Below are 19,913 nucleotides of genomic sequence, written 5' to 3' on the forward strand. Positions count from 1 at the left end.
CAGAGTCCTTCCTAGGGTAGGTAGATCATATTTCTTGTGTGTTTGCTCTGTCACCTGCTGTTTGCTTATCTTCTGTTCAATCATTCGGGGTGAACATTCCATTTTTTGCCCTCTTCAGATTCCAGCCAGTTGAGCTTGTAGGCCCCTAAGAAAACTTTCCCTGTGGGCATTTCTCATCTCTATTCTCTTTTTTTAGAGAAGTTTCCAGGAAGGAATGTGGAATACAGCCAAACAGAGTGGTAGGTAGTTATTCGGGAGTGGCCTCCCCTGGCCCCTGGGTCAGAGAAGCAGCAGCCCCTGGTGATATAGACTAAAAGTTGACTCTGGCCCTGGCGGACCGTCCTTTGTCCTTAACTAGCTGAGGGAGTATGTGGTCCTCCTTTGTACCTTTCCCCTTTGTCTGCAGTGGGTATATAGCACCTTTCAATAAGTACCAGACTGAAAATTCACTGAGAACATGCCTTATACAGTACTCTTACTCAGCAAAGAAAATCTTTATGAAGAAATTAAATGGAATATTCTTTCTGGACTTGGATAAGGTTTGTTTTCAACTTCTCCCATAAGCTCTTTACTCTTCTTTTATATGCTTATTCTCTCTTTCTCTCCTTCCATGTTCTAAGTGAAAGCCAGGGGATGATTTCTGGATTATCTTGAGTTTTGAGTAAATTTTTGCTGCTAAAATGACTAAATGAGATCGGGATACCCTGCAGCCACTAATTGGTTACAGGTTGTCAGGTAGAGACGAGCTCTTCTGGGAGGCCCATGCAGTGAAGCCTTCCAGAAGAAGGCCTTTGTGGGGAGAAGGAACGCAGTGGGCCAAAGGGAGAAGCATGGTATTATTGTGGTAAAGCAGAGTCTGCCATGGGGCACATCCTTTCCTCCCCCTCTTCTGCTGGACCCACTGCAGGCAGCATGTGGTGCTTGGGAAAGGCCTTTCTGGAAAGGCGAACCACAAGAATGCAGTCCTGCATGTTGCCTCCTGAGCCACTCAGGGCAGTGATGATTAGCCCCACGCGAATGTGCCGATTGGTTCTGCTGCTTAACAGCTCATATCTGGAAATAGATACTCAGGTCATTGCCAAACTAAGGATGGGGGGAGGTGGGGGACTGATTTGACAGGGATTTCAAATTCGTAAGTGGGCAACCCAAGCTGAACAGTGCGTCCAACTTTGCCCCGTTGGTATGTTGTTCCTACCTTGTATGTGACATTTCCTTTCCCAAACTGGTATTTTGCCCTGAATCGTAGGGCATAAGAGCGCAAACAAACAGATGGTATACATTAGCTACATCTCTTTTCTTAGGCCCTTTGCTGATATTAGTTAAAGCTGCTTAGCTCTTTACTTGGAAGTAGTTTTGACTCCACTTTAGAAGTAACATTTGCAAAGGGAATGCAAACCAGTGCTTTGTCATGATTCCTCATGTTCGGGATATTCGAGATTTGAGTTCTTGGCTGAGTGAAGGAGGCCTCAAAAAGCATGCCTTACCGAGCTGTGGCTGCAGAGATGCTGATCAGAGGGCAGGGCTCCTGGGCCTTTCTCCCCTCCGCTCGTTCCGATGCAACTTTCTGAACAGACCTCGACACGAGGCTGCTGGTTTTCATCACTTCTTCAGCTGGAGGTGAATTTTGGCTAGCTGCGGACTCTTTAAGGCATTTACAAAGCCACCGAGAGGAATTCAAGGGTCGTAAGGGAGAGCTAGAGAGACTGTGCATACCACACACAAGACCTCCAAGCAGCGGGGACCATCTCTGCAGCAGCAGCAGGCCTTTAACTTATTCAAGGATATTGTTCCATATCAGCTGCAGTTCAGTGACATGGATGAGTCTCACCAGCATAAGGGGGCATGGAATGAGCCAGACACAAGAGTATGTGCAGTCTGATGCTTTTCATAAAACCTCCATAAACAGATGAACCTAGTCTGTTTAGAACCCAGAAAAGCAGATACCCTTGGTGAGGGGATGAGTAGTATCTGGAAAGGAGCCAGAGAAGGATTTCCAGGGAACTGGTAATGTTCCATTTCTTGATCAGGGTGCTAGTTATCCAGGTGTGCTCAGTTTGTAAAAATTTATCCAGCTGTAAGCTTACAGTATATACACTTTTGTGTATGTACATTATATTTCAATAAACAGAACTTAACTAAGAAGCAGGTCTATGTACAGTGACGTGAAACTATCTCTAAGGTATATAGTTAAGTGGGAAATACACAAAACAGCAATATGTAGAATATGCTATTCATGGTGTACAAAATGCATGTAGGCATAATTGTGTTTGGAAGGATACTGGGAAGAGCGGCTGCCCTGTGGTGCCTGGAGACAGACGTAGGAGGAGAATTTGCTTTTTACTCCATGTCTTTTTGTGCCTTTTTGTACACAATGAGTATGAGTATAACATTAAAATAGAGTTGAAAATTACTCATTAAAATATTAATTAAAGAAGCCATTATGCTAAGTGAAATAAGCCACAGAAGTTACACGTGCTGTATGATTTCACTGAAATGAGGAACTTTAGAGTAATCCAATTCATAGAGACAGAAAATAGAATGGTGGTTGCCAGGGGCTGGAAGGAGGAGGGGATGAAGAGTTTTTGTTTAATGGGTCCAGAGTTTCGGTTTGGGAAGATGAAAAAAAGTTCTGGAGATGGATGGTGGTGGCGGTTGCACAAGAAGGTGAATGTACTTAATGCAGCTGAACTGTATACTTAAAAATGACTGGGGGCACTTGGGTGGCTCAGTCGGTTAAGCATCTGAGTGTTGATTTTGGCTCAGGTCATGATCTTACGGTTCATGGGATCGAGCCCCGAGTCGGGCCCTGCGCTGTCAGCATGGAGCCTGCTTGGGATTCTCTGTCTCTCCCCCTCTCTGCCCCTCCCCCACTGGTGCTCTCTCTTACTTTCAAAATAAATAAATAGACCTTTTTAAAATGGCCAAAACGGTAAATTCTATGTTGTGTGTATTAAAATTGAAAAATATATTAATTAAGGCTAAACAGTCATTTTTAAATGAAGGTAAATTTATATGTGCTGACTCAGTCATTTGCAAGCTGTGTGACCTTAAGAAGTTACCTCCCTGTGGCTCCATCTCTTAGTTTCCTATTCTGAGATAGCATTAGTGCCTATCTTATGGGGTGGTTGTAAGAACCACGTGAAAGAATACATGTAAAAAGCTTAGAATAGTCCTTGCGACATAAGTGCTTAAGAAATGTTATTATTATCATCATCATCATTTGTGGCAGGATTCTCTGTGTTATGCCTACCATCCCATTTATATTTTGGGGAACAATCTGTACGTGCACACACAGGTGCCCCTAACATGTGCCTGCTTGCATCCATCACATATCTTTCAAATACCTTCATTGTGCTAAGGGTTGGGTAGACAGTGGTGAGCATAGACTGTTGGGGCAGGATGGTGGTGGTGACAGGATTCCTGTTTAACTAGAGAGGTCACAGGAAATCTCTCTGGGTAGGTGACAATTCTGAGCAGACATTAGCAGAATACTGAAGGAGCCAGCTTTCCAAAGACTAGAAGAGCTTAACTGACAAGGGGGAAGTAGACTATCACAAGATCCCAAGTTTGAAGGCCTCTTGTATAAGGTGGAAAGTAGTATGAGAAGAGATTGGAATGCACATAGAAAATTCTGGAAAAATGGGGATTAAACTGTTAAGAGTGGTTTCTGCTGAGGAGTGGGTCTCAGGAAGGTATGGGGGGGAGGGTGTGGAGTGGAGAAAAGGAATTGTACTCTTCACCTCATTTCCTTCTACACTGAATTATTTGCCATAAGCATGTATTTTATTATTTTTTTAAAGCTGGTTAATAAAAAATTAAGAAATTTTAATGATTAATAGTAAGGAATCTAATAACCTTTCTTCTTTCAAGAATCACCTCGTCTCAACTCTCCAGTTTCTTTTCATGAAATGAGAGAGTCATGTAATTTGTATCTGCTCATTGGTCTGAAAATAGGGCAGACGTGGCCTTCTCTTACCTATTCAGCCATCTTTTTCTTTGAACAGGGAATACTATTCTTTAGTGCCTTTCAGTGAAATCCTTGAATCATCTCTTCCATTGGGAGTATTTTTACTTAAAAAAAAAAAAAAGGCTTCCAAATTCATGGAGGATTCTTACCTTGTGGTCACAGCAGTGACAGACTCACACGGAGGCAGGTGCCTGCCTTTTCCAACTGAGTGGAAGAGGAGAGGCAAAGAGGAGGACTGACAGGCTGAAGTAGAAGGAAGAAATCAAGCACCGTGCTGGCCAGACATCCTCAAGGTCCCACAGGGCTGAGTGCTTTCCTTCCCTGTGGCTCACTCGGGGGCCCAGTGCCTTATTGAAGTTGGGCAGGAGTGAGAGTTCCCTGGGGTGCCTGGGTGGTTCAGTCAGTTATGCATGCGACTCTTGACTTCAGCTCAGGTCATGATCTCACAGTTCATGAGTTTGAACCTCGAGTCGGGCTCTGTGCTGATAGCACAGAGCATGCCTGGAATTCTGTCTCCCTCTCTCCCTGCCCCCCCCTTCGCTTTCTCTCTCTCTCTCCCTCTGAAAATAAATAAAAATAAACTTAAAAAAAAAAAAGTGAGAGTGAGCATTTCCCTGAAGAGTGTTCTGAAAGATAGAAAGAGGTTCACCTGGTGCAAACAGAATTCCAGCAATGGAAAGACTGCTTGGACTCAACTCTTTGAATCAAGGCAACTGGTGATGTGTTCCAGCTCCCAGGCAGTGTTGGTGGGAGTTTTTATCTGGAAGTCTCCTGACGTTTTCAGTCCTCTAGATGGAACTGGAATCAGAAAAGAGGAAAACAGAGCATCTGATCTGTGCTTGGCTTGCCTTGCTGATAAATTTCATTGCCTACATGGCAGCGGGAAAAATAAGGTGGACAACCAATTTGGAACTTGGCACAGGACTATTTGTATGCCCAAATGCTCATGCTCCAGATGTCTCTTCTCTGTCCGCTGTTTATTCTCAGCGCATTTTGATACCCGTTTCCATCCTGGAGAAGTACTGTAGTTGAAACTTTGTCTTTGGCATCTGGCCAGGTGCAACACTTGAGTTCCTTCTCTTCCAAGTCTTGGCACTGCCCTTCCACTGTATGTCTATCATGTCCCAAGTCCTCTTCATCCAGACAACTCTATACACTGGAGAAGACGCCTTCCTTTCAGGTTTAGCTCATACAGTCCTATTCCAGGAAGACTTCCTCTGTCCCCCATCACCTTGTTTAGAAAACTCACTCTTTGCCTACCATGAGCAATAGTAGCAATAATAAACTGGTATTTATCAAGTGCCTATTGTGTGTTGGCAGTGTTCTAAGTACTTTACGTGGATTAATTCATCTAGCCCTTCATCATGACTCTCTGAAGTAGGTGTGGTTATTGTCCCTGTTTACATATGAGGAAACCGAGGCACAGAGACAAAAGCACCCATGGCTTCCTTTCTGTTCAGGATCTTTACTTTCTGACAAAGCAGGCTATTCTCTGTGCATTTAGATGGCCCCTGCCAAAGGGGCTTGGCCCTTGATGAATGATCTTCCCTTGATCTCCTTTCACATCCTGGGCAAAAAATCTGTCCCCGTATTCTTCCTGCCAGCTCCATCTGTGAAGCATGTGGGCCGATGTTTGAATAAGAATGACTAAAGGGGAAAGCGATTTTATGAACTTCAGACTGTGAACTCAAGGAAGAGAGTGAGTCAGGCCTCCACATTCCTGAAATACTTTCAGGAGGCTCAGTGACCTCAGACAATAAGAACCTGAGGCAGAGCTCTCTGGACATCCTTGGGAGGCCCTCCCACATGGTAGAACGTGAGGGGAGACACTGTGCACCTGGTTCCTATCTGCACTGTGTGGGGCTGAAGATCATTAGCCAGAGCAGCCCAAGGCTGTCCAGAGCACCTCCTCGCTTTTGCCCAGGCTGTTCCCTCTGCCTGGCATGCCTTTCCCTAAGCTCTTGTCAGCTTGTCCTCAAAGGCTCAGCTAATGTGTTGCCTCCTCTGACTGCTCCAGGCAGAAGTAGAGGCTGTGCGGTCTGGCTCCACAGGGCTTTGTGTGTACCTCTCAGCCCCGAACTCCTGGTGCCTAGAGGAAATGGCTTTCAACATGTCTACCCTATACATAGTCACACATACTGAGCTTGGTGGCAGCTCCACGGTTGAGGAAAAAGTCCTGTCCTGGGAGGTGGGAGATGTGGGTTCTAGTCCCATCTCTGGCCTTGACCATGCAGTGTGACCTTTCACACCTCACATTCCTCATGAATTAAAACGATGTGTTTTGATCTACCTCTCCCACAGATGGTCACTTCCCAAAGTGCAGGGACCTTTAACCCCTGATTTTGTTCTCAGTGGGAAATATGCGCAATAATCATGGACAAATCTTTCTCTTCCATCCCTTTCCATACCAAGTTTAACCCCCTAGTTAGTATGGTGTACAAACTATCATCCACTAAATTAAAAAAAAAAGGTGATTTGGGGGTGTCTGGGTGGCTCAGTTGGTTAAGCTTCTGACTTTGACTCAGGTCATGATCTCGTGGTTTGTGGGTTCGAGCCCTGTGTCCAGCTGTCTGCTATCAGTACAAGCCTGCTTTGGATCCTCTGTGCCCCTCCCCCACTTGCACACTCTCTCTGTCCCTCTCAAAATGAATAAATAAACTTAAATAAACAAAATTTTAAAAAGACGGGTCATTTCTTCGTGTGCACGTTTCGGGGGAACAGAGCATCCAGAAGCTGCACAAGTGATACCACACAAGTGAGTCGTGGAGAATGACTCAAGATGAGCCTTCCAAGATCTTTTGAGCAGGAAAGGAGTAAAAAGGTTGTACCTGGAGCCCATCCTGTGAATGGAAAAGCTGAGAGAGTAGATCACAGGCACGAGAATTCCCTTAACAGCTGCACCCCTTTCCAAGAGGACCAGTCATTGAAGGATGGAATGAGAGCATCAAACTAAGTAGGCTGTGAGTCCTTGGCCTAAAGGCCAAGATTTAGATGCTCTAGTCCCTGATTCCTTGGGAGAAGTGCTTTCAACTGTTTCCCCACAACATTCATTAAACCTACGGAGATTGGCAACAGCACCAAAGCCAAGGGAAAAGCCCTGTCTTAGAAGTCTCACCTCAGCTGTGACATGAGGAGATTGGGCTGGTAAAGAGGTTAGCTGAGGTCCTATGATTCCCAGCCATTTCTGCTCTTCTGTGTCATCTACATAAACATTTCTCCAGTGACCAATCTGGCACTTGCCCCAGCCTCTATTTTTGCAGTTAACGAGGCTGTCACCTCATAGTTGCACTCTCCATGAGAGGAAGGAAAAAGTGTGGGCAAATGCAGGTACATATGGCACATTTTCAATCAAGCAAATGGGATCTTTATTACCTAATGAGTTTAAAATCCATTTGCAAGCTAGACAAGGGAGGTCCTCTTCCCCATCCCATTCTTACCTCCTTTCTTGCCCACTGGCCCATCCCCATCTCCTCCTGCCCCCATGGTGGTCTTTCCCTCATTCTGGCTGACCAGCGGAAGCTGCCTCAGGAAGCCCACCTCTGCATCCTCACTGGAGCTGCCCTGGTTCTCCTTGCTGCACCTGCCAGATGCCTTCCACAACCTCCCAGGTAGTTAATGATCTCCCCTTGGGCAGAAGAGCCCTTTAATAATTTACCAGAGTAGATAAAGAAAAAAGCATAGTTCTCTACTTGGAGGCCAGTTCAGACAGTATGGATGGGGTTAAGATTGACTTCAAGTTCAATCTCAGCTTTCTTGTGTAGGAACCCTGCCTTATAACCATGTATATAGAATCTTATCAAAACCTTCATTCAGATGTTTAAACATCCCAGCCTTACCGTATGATCGGCACTTTAGGGCTCCTTCAATTCTCAGGGGAATATGTGTGTGTGTGTGTGTGTGTGTGTGTGTGTGTGTGTGTGTAGACACCGAAATACTCTGGGACAAAATGAGATTTAAACATTTAAGGAACTCTAGAGAAAAAAAAAGTTATTTTGCATTTTCTGACTTCTTGGGTTCTTTATTAGAATTTGAAAATCATTTTTTGCAGGGAATTATATATTTCACTGAGTCAAAAGTGCAGACTTTGAGAAACAGCATCATACAGTGGTAAAAAAAAAAAAAAAACAGCAACAACAACAACAAAAGAAAACACATGCTTCGGAATTAGAAACCTACCTTGAAATTTTATCTTCAATTAAATGTGAAACCTTGAGGAAGTTATTGAGATTCTCTGAACCTCATTTTCCTTATCTCTAAAATGAAAATAATAATTCTGTCCTTGGGCTGTTTTTCGGGAATCATAAATTTGTAAAGAATAACCTGGCACACAATAGACAATAAATGATGTGTCCTCCTCTTCCTCCTCCTCCTCATTGCCTGTATCCAGAAAAAGTCCGAATTTGTAAAGCCATGAAAAAAAAAGAACTCCCTCTCAAAAGTGTAACAATGAAACTTAATAAGGATAAATATAATAGACTGTAAGACTACGGATTCACTGGTGGCCCCCAGTGAATCACCTCCTGGTACCCAAGGAGGTGCAGTTCTCTCCCACATTGACTCTGGGTTTGACCATGTGACTTGTTTTGGCCAGTGCGACATTAGTGAGTCTGAAGTACTAGTGGGCTTAATAGGTGCTTGCACATCAGGACCATCCTCTTGGAACATCTCCTCTTAGAAGCCAACTGTTTGACTGTAAGGAAGCTCAGTCTAAACAACTGAACAATGGGGAAGCCACAAGATGAGAGCCCATCTTGGACGTTTCAGCCCCCACCCAAGCTCCTGGCTCAGTGAGTCACTGCATGAATAACCACCCAGCTACACCTAGCCAACAAACAAAATTGTGACAAATAATAAGTCCTTGTTGTTTTAAGCCATCAAATTTTGGAAGGGTTATGCAAATGCCAAAGCCTAAATTTACATTAAGGAAAGGCAGTAACACAAGTAGAAGTGGTGGGTTTTCCTTACAGAAGGTCATCTGAAGAGACCTTAAGATGTCAGTTAAAAATTATTATATTAATAAGTGTTGACATACTGCCTAGAAATTAAATGCAAGCTTAGCCTGCTTTCATTAAACCAGTGAATCGGCTGATGGACCATACAGTTATTACACCCTGGTTACCAGGCTCTGCGCTGGTGTGTGGGGATACTAAGCAAGTGAAGACCCAATTCTCCTATTTCATGTTGTCTCTCGGATTCTGAAACTTGTCTGCACTTGTGCTGGGGGCTGGAAAGGCTAGGGAAGAAGTGCTCACTATTTAGTAGGGAAAGTGGATTTGTGAATAAAAGTGCACTTAGATTCCTGAAGGGAGCTGATAGGCTTCCTGGCCTTGGCACTCAGGAGAGATCTAGAGGGCTCTGTGAATCCACCAATATCCCCTTTTTAGAGGAATCTTGACAAACTCAAGTGTATCTGGAAGCAAGCAACTAGAGAATGAAGGCCCGAAGATTAGACCATGTGAGGAATAATGGTACCCACTGTAAATGTTTAAGGGAAAAACAAAAAACAAACAAAGGAACAAATAGAAGAAAAGAAAGGCTGGGAATGCAGGTAGGGATGGAGCACATAATTGAGAGGACCTAAATATGACGTGTAGAAGAGGACCACATTCACTCCGAGGACTGCCAGGAGGACAACCATTAACCGTTACTAAAAGTTATAGGGAGAAGGATTTCACATTAGTATTCAGAAGAACAGCTCACACTTCTGGAGCATGAACTACAGAAGGAGGCAGAGCGGATACCACCTCTGTGAGTGAGAAAAGCATGGGTCACTCCTTGCCAAGGATGTGGGGAAAGGGTTCTGGGGGTAGGTGGAGCCAGGAACCTCCAAGTCGCTCCCAAGTGTAGGGTCCCCCAGTTCACCTCTGGAGTTCTGTCATTTTTAGTCTGACTGAATAGTATTAAGTAAAACAGATGGTACATGCCCACCATTAAGGAGGGGGAGAATTGTCTGCCAGCGATGACAGGAGACTGTGCCCAGAGATTAGGAATGTGAGAATTCAAGCCTCAGAAACCCATAGCCGCTGCCTCTGATGTCTCTCACCACTTTGAAGGGATTATGAGAACTTGTGTTTTCCGGGGATTATTTATCACACCCTGGGGGGAGACTCAGAGGAGCAGGTCAGGCAAATATGAGCCTGCAGATTTCGCAAGCATGTGACAGTTTAGGATGTTCAAGTGAAGAGAACTAAGCAAGTATAAGGAAGCCATCTGGCATTTCTGATTGGGTAGTACAGCCTCGTTCCAGAACCACCATTGAAGAACCTAACTGGCTCTCTCCTGCTTCTCCCACCGTTTAGCCTACAAAACTATAGAGGAGAAGGTCTTTTCAAGAATGTGGGTCCGATTTCCCATCGGTGGGTCCTGTGGGTCCTGTGGCACCAACAGCACCAGGACTAGAGGTTCATAGGTCTGTGGGAAACAGGAGATGTGGGAAGTCAAGTTTAGGATTGCCTGGAGGCCTTGCGATTATGGATCCAGTCCAGGGATGTCTTTCACCTTAGTGTCACCGGCTTTGGATGGGAATAAAAGGAGATACTTGCAGAGTGCCCTCTGACCGACAGTTTCTTGGGTTCCCACGGTCTTGCACACCCGTGCCTTTGCACATGCTGTTCTCACTACTCAGCTTGCCCTTTCTCCCTTCCCCTTTTCTTTTTTGTTTTTTTGTTTTTTAATTTTTTTTTCCCTTCCCCTTTTCTACCAAGACCTGACTTCCAGATTGTACTCCACGTAAAACCTTCTCCAACTCTCTGAGGCTGAGGCAGCCTCACACCTGCATTGTTTTTCAGCACAGCTTACTGTAACTAGACCGTGAGGCCAGGGGCTGCGTCTTGTTCATCTCTTTGTTCCCCGAAAGAAGTAGCACAGAACCTGGAATGTCTCAGATGCTTAGTACACAGGGGTCGAAGGTATGAAGCCCATTCCTTTCCCTCCGCACACATGTGGCATGCTCACATGTGCTGTGTTCTGTGCAGGGTTCATGCCTGTGTTATCATTGTGACCCATGTCTCTAAAGTTGGAATGCAACTCTCTGGTCAGAACTAACTTCATTCTAAAGTAAACAAAACAAAGGAAAATGTGATTTCCATTTGCTCCATCCACTGCAGCGAAGCCCTGGCCTCTGGGGGAGGGGATTGGTCTAACTGGGACCGCCCGAGCAGACCAGGAACCCTCAAGGGAAAGAGGCCCGTTGTAGCAAAAAAGCTTCAAGCTACTGACCCAGCACAAAGACTCTACTGTGGGGAAACTCAATATAAGGGTGTGCCTTGCTCTACGGGAACGCGATACAGAAAAATACAAAGTCATAAAATAGATAAATCTGGGCTGGTTATTGACTTTACAAGAGAGAACTTGCCAGCAGGCTCCTCTAAATAGCCAGCTCCCATAGTCCACTTAAACTGTGATTTTATTTTCAGAAGTTTGATATTACACACCGGTTTTCAGGAGAAACATAAATAGGTCCCCAAGGAGCCTGGCGTCACAGCGTGTCTGGCCAGCAGCTCCTTGACCAGGGCTTAAGGTGATCGGATCTTGAGTAAGTGCTGTAAGTGCTAAAGGCTCCCCCTCCACGTCTGCTCGTTGAGTCTGACTGTTTCCAAAGTTGGGTGTAATAGGAAGAAGCAGACCCAACCTGGACCTTCTTACATCTGTTCAAGTGGGCTGACTGAATGCTGTAAGGGGGACATAGAATTTGTCTCAGCTGGTCAATTCATTCATTCATTCATTCATTCATTATCATCATTCATTTATTATCAAGTTTATTGTGCACTTTCTATGTGCATGACACTGTGCTAGACACAGCAAAGTAGAGAAGGACTATAAGATGTGTTCCTGTTGGGGCACGTGGGTGGCTCAGTCAGTTAAGCGTCTGACTCTGGCTCAGGTCATGATCTTGCAGTTCTTGAGTTTGAGCCCCGCGTCGTGCTGTCTGCTGTCAGCACAGAGCCTACTTCAGATCCTCTCTCCCCTTCTCTCTTTGACCTGCCCCCACTCTCCCTCTCTCTCTCTCAAATAAATAAACATTTAAACAAATCTTGAAGAAAGATGTGTTCCTGCCCACTGAGAACTCACACACTACACTAGAACTAAGGCTAGTTAGACAAGCCCTTGGATATCATCGATTCTAGAATGTACATATTTTTACCCTTTAACAGCTCTGTAATCAAGATACATTTTACTGCAACCATGCAACTGTGACATAGTTGGCCATAATTGGCTGGGTTTTTCTTAGAGGTATGTAAAATGATGTTGTGTCTTGCAGTCATCCATGTCTTAGATGATATAGGGTACGTGAAAGTGCTAAGTAATGGTTTAATACCACAGGACTCCAAGTGGAGTTTGATAGTTGAAGAATAAAATTGGGCCCCTGTGTGAGTATACCTCGTGGATTTCCCTTTGCAAAGAATGAATATCATAAGTTTAAAATAATGCCCCTTTTCCATGGTTCTCCAGGGAAGCTGGGCTGGAGTGGGCTTGCCCTCCCTCCATTCTGGGAATCAGGCGTGTGTAGCAGCCTAGCCCCGATTCCCTTGCATGCAGGTCGCAGGAAAACCAGAGGAGCAAAGTAGCAGAGACAGGTGTCAGTAGCAGCCCTTGAGGAATGAGGACACACTTCTTGATCCCGTGATTCGTAGATGCAAGTCCTTAGTGAACTGTACCCTCCGGGACCCACCACGACACCTGACCTATAACAAAACAGGAATTATAAACCACAAGGCTGTGTGTGTGTGTGTGTGTGTGTGCAACAGACAGATATAAGTGTGTGTGCAGATATAGGTCAATGAATGAATTTCTGTTACTGAGGCCAAAAATGCAATACAAAAACACTTCAGTGTGACTGCTAATCTTGATTTTTTGGCCCAAATTCAGAACAGTTTCTTACAGTCTATCTAATGTTACAGGGGATTTCTTCCCTTTCTTTTTTTGGCGTCACCATTCCTCACCCCAAAAAAAAAAAAAAAAAAAGCAGTGGCTCCTGTTGCTGGCCCTGTACACTTGCCATGTTCCATTTATTTCAATAGCTGTGTTCCCACAACATGCCAAGAGACCTAGTTTCTTCTGAGATTGTAGAGAATGTACAGCTTCTAGGGAGATGACAGGGAAGATGACTGCATGGGGGGTGGGGGGGGTTCAAGAAGTCCCTTGGTGCATATGCAAATACCCAGCATGCTTTAGACCAAACGCATCGACATAATAAAAAAAATCCAAATCCTCTAATTCATTGATGCAGCACAGAAAGACCATGAATTACTTACTCACACTTGCCTATACAGAATGTGAGGACTCCTGGCTGTTAATGCCTTTCCTCGACATTCACTTTGATTGTAAGTGCAATTATGACAGTTCTTTCGTGTCCGGAGGAGTAGATGAGGTTATGGAGCCAGCATGGAGCTGTCCCTGTGGCCTTTTGCTTGCATGTCACATTACCACAGCCTTTAAAATCCTGGACAAGAAGACTGTGCGCAGCTAGTGGTAAGGATGAGCATTATTCTAGGAGGAACCGGAAGCCATTAAGGGACTGGCCTCCTACCGGAATCTGACCTGTGGCACAAACACAAGAGCATCAGATGGCAGTAACCAAGTTTTCCAGGTCGCTTCTCTCTGGGCTTTTTGCCTTTGCCACCGGGTCCAAGTAGTCACTGGGGCTGCCTTGGGTGACCCACCGGTGGGTCAGGCCCAGGCTAGGTCCTGTCAGCCTGAGGTTATCCTGTCATATGGAGGCTGTTGTGTGGGGGAAGCAGACCGCTTTTGTCTCCTGGGGGTATGGTGCACTTCACCGTTTCCAGCTCATATCTGGTGATGTCAGTGCTACCTCACCCTGTGCAGGCTGGCAGCTCTTATTACTGTGCGGGTGGGGGATTTCCAAAGGTAACACCCATGGAAGGGACAGGTGTGTCCCCATCACCAGGACAGGTCTCCTGTAAGTCCCTACTGAGGGCTGTTTTTCCTGTTCTCAGCCACAAGTGCAAAAGTGAAGATGCAAAATGGCTTTTAGTGCTCAGGTCTTGTCTGAGGCTGTACATTTGCTGACTCTGATAGTATTCGTAGGCTTTGAATACTTCGGTATTTTTCAACTTGGGACGTAATTCCAAACAGCCTCCTATTCATCCTTCAAAACTCTGTTCAGATACTGTGTCCTCTGTGAAGCTTTTTCTGACTACCCTCTGAACTCTCATATTCCTAAGTTTCTGGCACAGTTACAGTGCACTAGAATTACTTGTATATATTACTATCTCTGCTACATGTGCTACCCTTGAGACCAGGGACCCTGTGTCATTATTTCCTTTTTGTTACCCATGTCTAGCTGACCCATAGCCAATCAAGTGCATGTTTTTGTTTTGTTTTTTTTTTTTTTTTTTAAACGTTTATTTATTTTTGAGACAGAGACAGAGCATGAACGGGGGAGGGTCAGAGAGAGAGGGAGACACAGAATTCGAAACAGGCTCCAGGCTCTGAGCTGTCAGCACAGAGCCTGACGCGGGGCTCGAACCTGCAGACCGCGAGATCATGACCTGAGCCAAAGTCGGTGGCTTAACCGACTGAGCCACCCAGGCGCCCCAGTGAATGTTAATAACTGAGTTATATTCCTGCCAAATATTTGTTTGTTGGTTTATTCATTCACATCTAAAAGTACTTTCTTCTCCTTTGGAAATGGTTATTGCTACATTATTTATAAAACTTACAGACATCAAAAAGGGCCAAGTATAAAATCATCAGTTAGGATGCTTTTAGCTGTAAGTAACATTTGGCTTAACAGAACCAGCTTAAACAGTAGAAGGTTTATCATCACACCAAGCAAGAGGTCTGCATTTCAGGTGAGCCCAGCACTGGGTGATTCAGCAGCTTAGTGATCTCTTTAGAGACTCAGGGGCTTTTCACCTTTCTGCTTTGTCATCTTCAGTGTGTCAGTAATGCCTCCTGCCTGGGCTGGAGACAAGTTATGCCCAGGAAAGACGAAAGGCATTTCCTCTCCCAGTCTCTTTTTATTATCAAAGGCCCTTTTCTCAGAACCTTTCCCTACCCCCACAGGATTTCTCCTTGAGGATCACCAATTAGGACCTATCACTGATAAGGAAATGAGACTCAAGTTGGCTGAAGCCAGTCCTGATGCAATCCCTCAGGTTAGAATGGCAACAGGGGATTTCCTTTCCTGGTCAAATGAGAGAGAGAAAACTTGAAAATGAATTATGGCACACCAGGGGCGCCTGAGTGGCTCAGTCGGTTAAGCATCTGACTCTTTTTTTTTTTTTTTTTTTTTTACATTTATTTATTTTTGAGAGACAACACCAGCAGGGGAGAGGCAGAGAGAGAGGGAGACACAGAATCCAAAGCAGGCTCCAGGCTCTGAGCTGTCAGCACAGAGCCAGACACGGGGCTTGAACCCACAAACCATGAGATCATGACCTGAGCCGAAGTCGGTTGTGCAACCTACAGAGACAACCAGGCGCCCCCTAGCATCTGACTCTTGATTTCCACTCAGGTAATGATCTCACGGCTCTTGGGATCCAGCCCTGTGTCCGGCTCCACACTGTCAGCGTGGAGCCTGCTTGGGATTTTCTCTCTCCCTTTCTCTGCCCCTCCCTGCTTATGCTCGCTCTCTCTCTCTTTCTCTCTCTCTCAAAGTAAATAAACTTAAATAAATAAATGAATAAATAGATTGTGGCATATCAATAATACAAGGAAAATCTATAAAGCAATTATAGCGACTTTGGGAGAACTGCATATATCAACATTAATTGACTTTCAAGGTATAGTAAATGTAAGGCTCTATATGTAGTCTAATCTTTTTTGTTCATAATAATAATATTAATAAATGCAAGTTAGTCACTCCCCCAAATCTGTGAATAATACACATTATGCACTTAAAAGTATGTGTGTATGCATGTGCGTGGGTGCATGTGCATGTGTGTAAAGGGGAATGTTTCCTAGGGACCTTCGTTTTTGACAGTCTGTATTTCTTACAATGTTCTTGCATAAGTATGCCTTCCTTTTGTTAAGAAAAAAACCCCAGACATTAAAGAGAACACTGTAAATAGCTAAGTATCATTCTGAATGCAAGAAGTCAATTAAAGACATAGGCTCCTTTCCAAGAACAAACTAATTTGGAATATAGGAAGGACCTCTCTCAAGTTTTGCTCATGAGTCCAGAATTTAAACTCTCTCCATGAATGAGCAACGTTTTGTTTTTTGTTTTTTGTTTTTGTTTTTTTTTTTTTTTAGCTAGCAAATCTCCTTAACAGAAGATCCAAATTTTTACATGCTGAATCATTCTCTGTTTGCCGGAGAAGGGCGTCATCCTTGCAGCGGGATGCTGACGATCCTGACTCGCCTATAGAAAATCCATTGGCCCAAGTCTTCCCAGGAGCCACGTTGACACCAAAGAACCAGCCCCAGCTTCCCTGTAACCCAAGTGCTTTCCTGTGTCCAAATGCCCCTGTCAGAGATAAGCCTGAAGAATAAATCCTCTGAGGTCCACCTTCCACTCTGCTACTGGCTAGCTAACTATAACTACTTAGACAAGTTCTCAGTCTCTCTGGAGTTTATTGAATGTCTCTGAAAAATGAGTATTATTTATGTGACAGCACTTGAAGGAAGGACTTTGAGTCATTAAAAAAAAAAAATTCTAGACCAAAATCCTGGCTATGGGTTGTGATTCCCCTTGGAAGGCTCTTTGGTCACTACAAAAATGGCTGGTTAAATTCAGCAGAGGTTCGGGATGCAGGCTATATCTCTGATCAACTCATCCGGTGTCGGTGGGAAATGTGACATGATATTTTACATGGAATGGGTATACTTCTACTCAAAAATACACAGACCGTTACCGTAGAAGGAAGCTGGGAAGTGACGGCATGTTTATAGCCCCATGGCCATTTGAAATGAGTGACGTGGCCTCTGTTTTTCCTGTGCTTATAACACGGTTCCCGTGCTAAACATTACTTTTCTAAGCACTTCCAAGTAGTGTTCTGGGTTGTGCCAGTAAAGAAAGAACCTGTGTTTTTTAAAGATCGTCTCTTCCCCGCCCTTCACCTCCCCCAACCGCACACGTACACATACGTGTCTCTTCTCCTCAGTCTGTGCTGGTGAACAGCAGAGCACACGCTCCGAGGAAGCTGTAACACTGCTCTCACCATGCAGAAGCTGCCATGTAGAGACTGTAGTCCACTGCTGCAGATCTACGAATTTTTCAAAAGAAGCCAGAAGTTTGGACTTCTTTAAAAAAACTTCTCAGCTTTCAAATATTGGCAACAAAGCTCAATTTTTATAAACCCTGTGCCAGTTGAACAAAACGTTGTCTATTGGCCCAATCCTGCCCAAGCCACCAGCTTGGGAATTCTGCCCTGGGGCGATTTAGAACAAACTTGCTTTCTCTTCTCCATGAAGATCTGGAGATGTTAGAACATAGTTCTCATACTCCTTCCAATTTATTCTTAGTTGGTACTCATTCATTGACCAAAACCCTTCAAGGAGCTTAAAATCTCATGGGAGCAGTTAAAGAACGAGTCACAATATAGTGGTGTCAGTGCTACAGTGAGGATTTGCACGAAGGGCCAGAAGAAGGAGTGCTCTTTGTCTCTCTCGGGGTGTGTGCAAGTGATGGATTGTGTCCTGCTGTATCCAGACAGATTTACAGAAAGCTTTTCTCTAGAGGTCTTATCAGGATCTTCTCTCCACTCCCCCACCCTGCAGCCATCTTGACTAAAGTAGATCCTGCCAGTTCCGGAAGGACCTTGCGGTCAGTGTACCAGGAGCGTTTCTGAGAAGCCCACAAATCTGATTGATGTCAAACAAATGCTGGATCCCTTCCCCACTCATGCATAAGCACAACGACAGGCCTGGGAACGTCTTGGGTATAACTAGCAAAGCTTTTACCTTTTCTGACTCTGCTCAGATTCATTCCATTTTATTTATTTTTTAATCTTTATTTATTTTTGAGAGAGAGACAGAGTGCAAATGGGGGAGGAACAGAGAGAGAGAGAGACACAGAATCTGAAGCAGGCTGCAGGCTCCGAACTGTCAGCACAGAGCCTGACGCGGGGCTCGAACTCACAAACTGTGAGATCATGACCTGAGCTGAAGTCGGCTGCTTAACCAACTGAGCCACCCAGGCGCCCCATTCATTCCATTTTAGAGTGGACATGAGCTTCTTGCCCCCAAAAGGGTCTACTACACAGGTACTATGATGGCTAATTTTCTGTGTCGTCTTGGCTAGGCTATGATGCCCATTTGTTTGGTCAAACACCAGTCTCAATGTTGCTGTAATGGTATTTTAAAGATGTGATTGACTTTGAATAAAGCAGATAACCCTTCATTATGTGGGTGGGCCTCATCTAATGAGTTGAAAGCCTTAAGACAAAACACTGAGGTTTCCCAAAGAGGAAGGAATCTGGCCTCAAGACTGCACAATAGAAACCCTGCCTTGTTTCCAGCCTGCCTGGCCTGACCTATGGATTTAACTTTTACCTGAGTTTCCAGCCTACTGGCTTCCCCTAAGGATTTTGGACTTGCCAGCCCCCATAATCGCATGAGCCAATTTCTTAAAATAAATCTCTCTTTTTCTTGATGCGTGTGTGTGTGTGCACACACATATACATATATCCTATTGGTTCTGTTTCTCTGGAGAACATTAATATGGATAACCTCTTCATGGTACTTCTGAACCCAAAGTAAGAATATAAGCTGTTTCAAACACTAATGATCTGTAAGACTCTGAACCCAGGTAGTGTGGGTGTCTTTGACTTCTCTTAATGGCTGAGATGAGAAAGGTATCACTGGTTATTTCAGAAATTTCCAACTCAAGCACCAAGGCCTTTGAATAGTTTCTGACCTATGTATCTTTGAAGAAACTACTGAGATGACCACTCCTCCAAGAAACCTCTCTCATCCCAGCTTCAGAGAGTTGGTAGCTTTCCCCTCAACCATCCTCTGTGCCCTATTCTATTTCTTATAATGTATTTTGTGCTATGTGGTATAGACTACCAGTTCTCCCCTCTGTAGTAATAGGATCTCTGATTTTTAGCTGGGGACGTGGCAACCCAGGATAGGAACTACACTTCCTAGCCTTCCTTGCAGCTAGGTGAGGTGAATTGGGGAATGGAGGCCACACATGGTGAACAAGATAGCAGAAGCTTTGGTCCCCGAAAACTTAGGGCATCACATCAGCCCTGTACAGCCTACCTGGATTTTTCACATGACAGAGGAATAAACCTTTGTGTTATTTAAGCCATTTTTTATTTAGCTTTTTATTTGCAGCTGAACCTAACCTTAACTCATCTTTGCTTACATGTATGTCCCCAAAGTGAAGAAACCAGGCTTCTTCATCAACTAGTCCATAGCACTGTACGTGGAATATAGTGGTGCCAGGCAGGTGTCTATTGACTGGATGTATGAATAGAAGGACGGATGAATGAGGAACAACCTAGGGGAAAGCCCAAGGGGAGGTAGGAAGAAGACATTGTGCTAAGGGAGGGGTGCCTTCTACATAATGCAGTTTTAAGACAGCATTAATCTAAATTAATGAACATCTGCTTTATGCCAGGCACAGTATCAAGTGATGCTTTTGTAGTGGTGAGAAAGCCAAAAATCTCTCATCTCATAGAGGCTATTCTGGAAGGGGGAGACATAGTAAATAAATAATATCTGGTGGGCCTCAGGGCCGTGGTGAAAATAAAACAGCTTGATGTAATGAACTACTTTAGACTGGGTGGCAAGGGAAGGTCACTGAGAAGGTAACATTTATGCTGAGACCTGCATGACAAAAAGAAGTGTAGATTAAGGAACATTGAGGCAAGAGGGGCATTTGACACAGAGGAACAGCTAGTGCAGAGGCCCTGAAGAGGCACTGATGTGGCTTAGTTCAAAGAGGAAAAGGCAAGTGGGATTGTGGCGAGGGTGAGTGGGAAGAAATAGGCAGGGTCTAGGGCCTGTGTACTTAGTAAGGAGGGAGTTG

The 19,913-nt window shown here is 44.6% G+C and overlaps 1 protein-coding gene across 1 annotated transcript in view; it reads left to right on the forward strand.

The window, feature by feature from the left end:
• The window catches only part of ZNHIT6 (zinc finger HIT-type containing 6), a 107,513-nt gene extending 89,686 nt beyond the window's left edge, over window positions 1–17,827 (forward strand). The window contains exon 10 of the mRNA XM_058716747.1: window positions 16,187–17,827. Within this exon, the coding sequence (XP_058572730.1) occupies window positions 16,187–16,203 (17 nt within the window). The 3' untranslated portion in view covers window positions 16,204–17,827. The remainder of the gene's footprint in view (window positions 1–16,186) is intronic.
• Window positions 17,828–19,913: the final 2,086 nt, after the last annotated feature.

This window comes from Neofelis nebulosa, chromosome 2 (assembly GCF_028018385.1).
Source record: "Neofelis nebulosa isolate mNeoNeb1 chromosome 2, mNeoNeb1.pri, whole genome shotgun sequence".
NCBI lineage: Eukaryota > Metazoa > Chordata > Mammalia > Carnivora > Felidae > Neofelis > Neofelis nebulosa.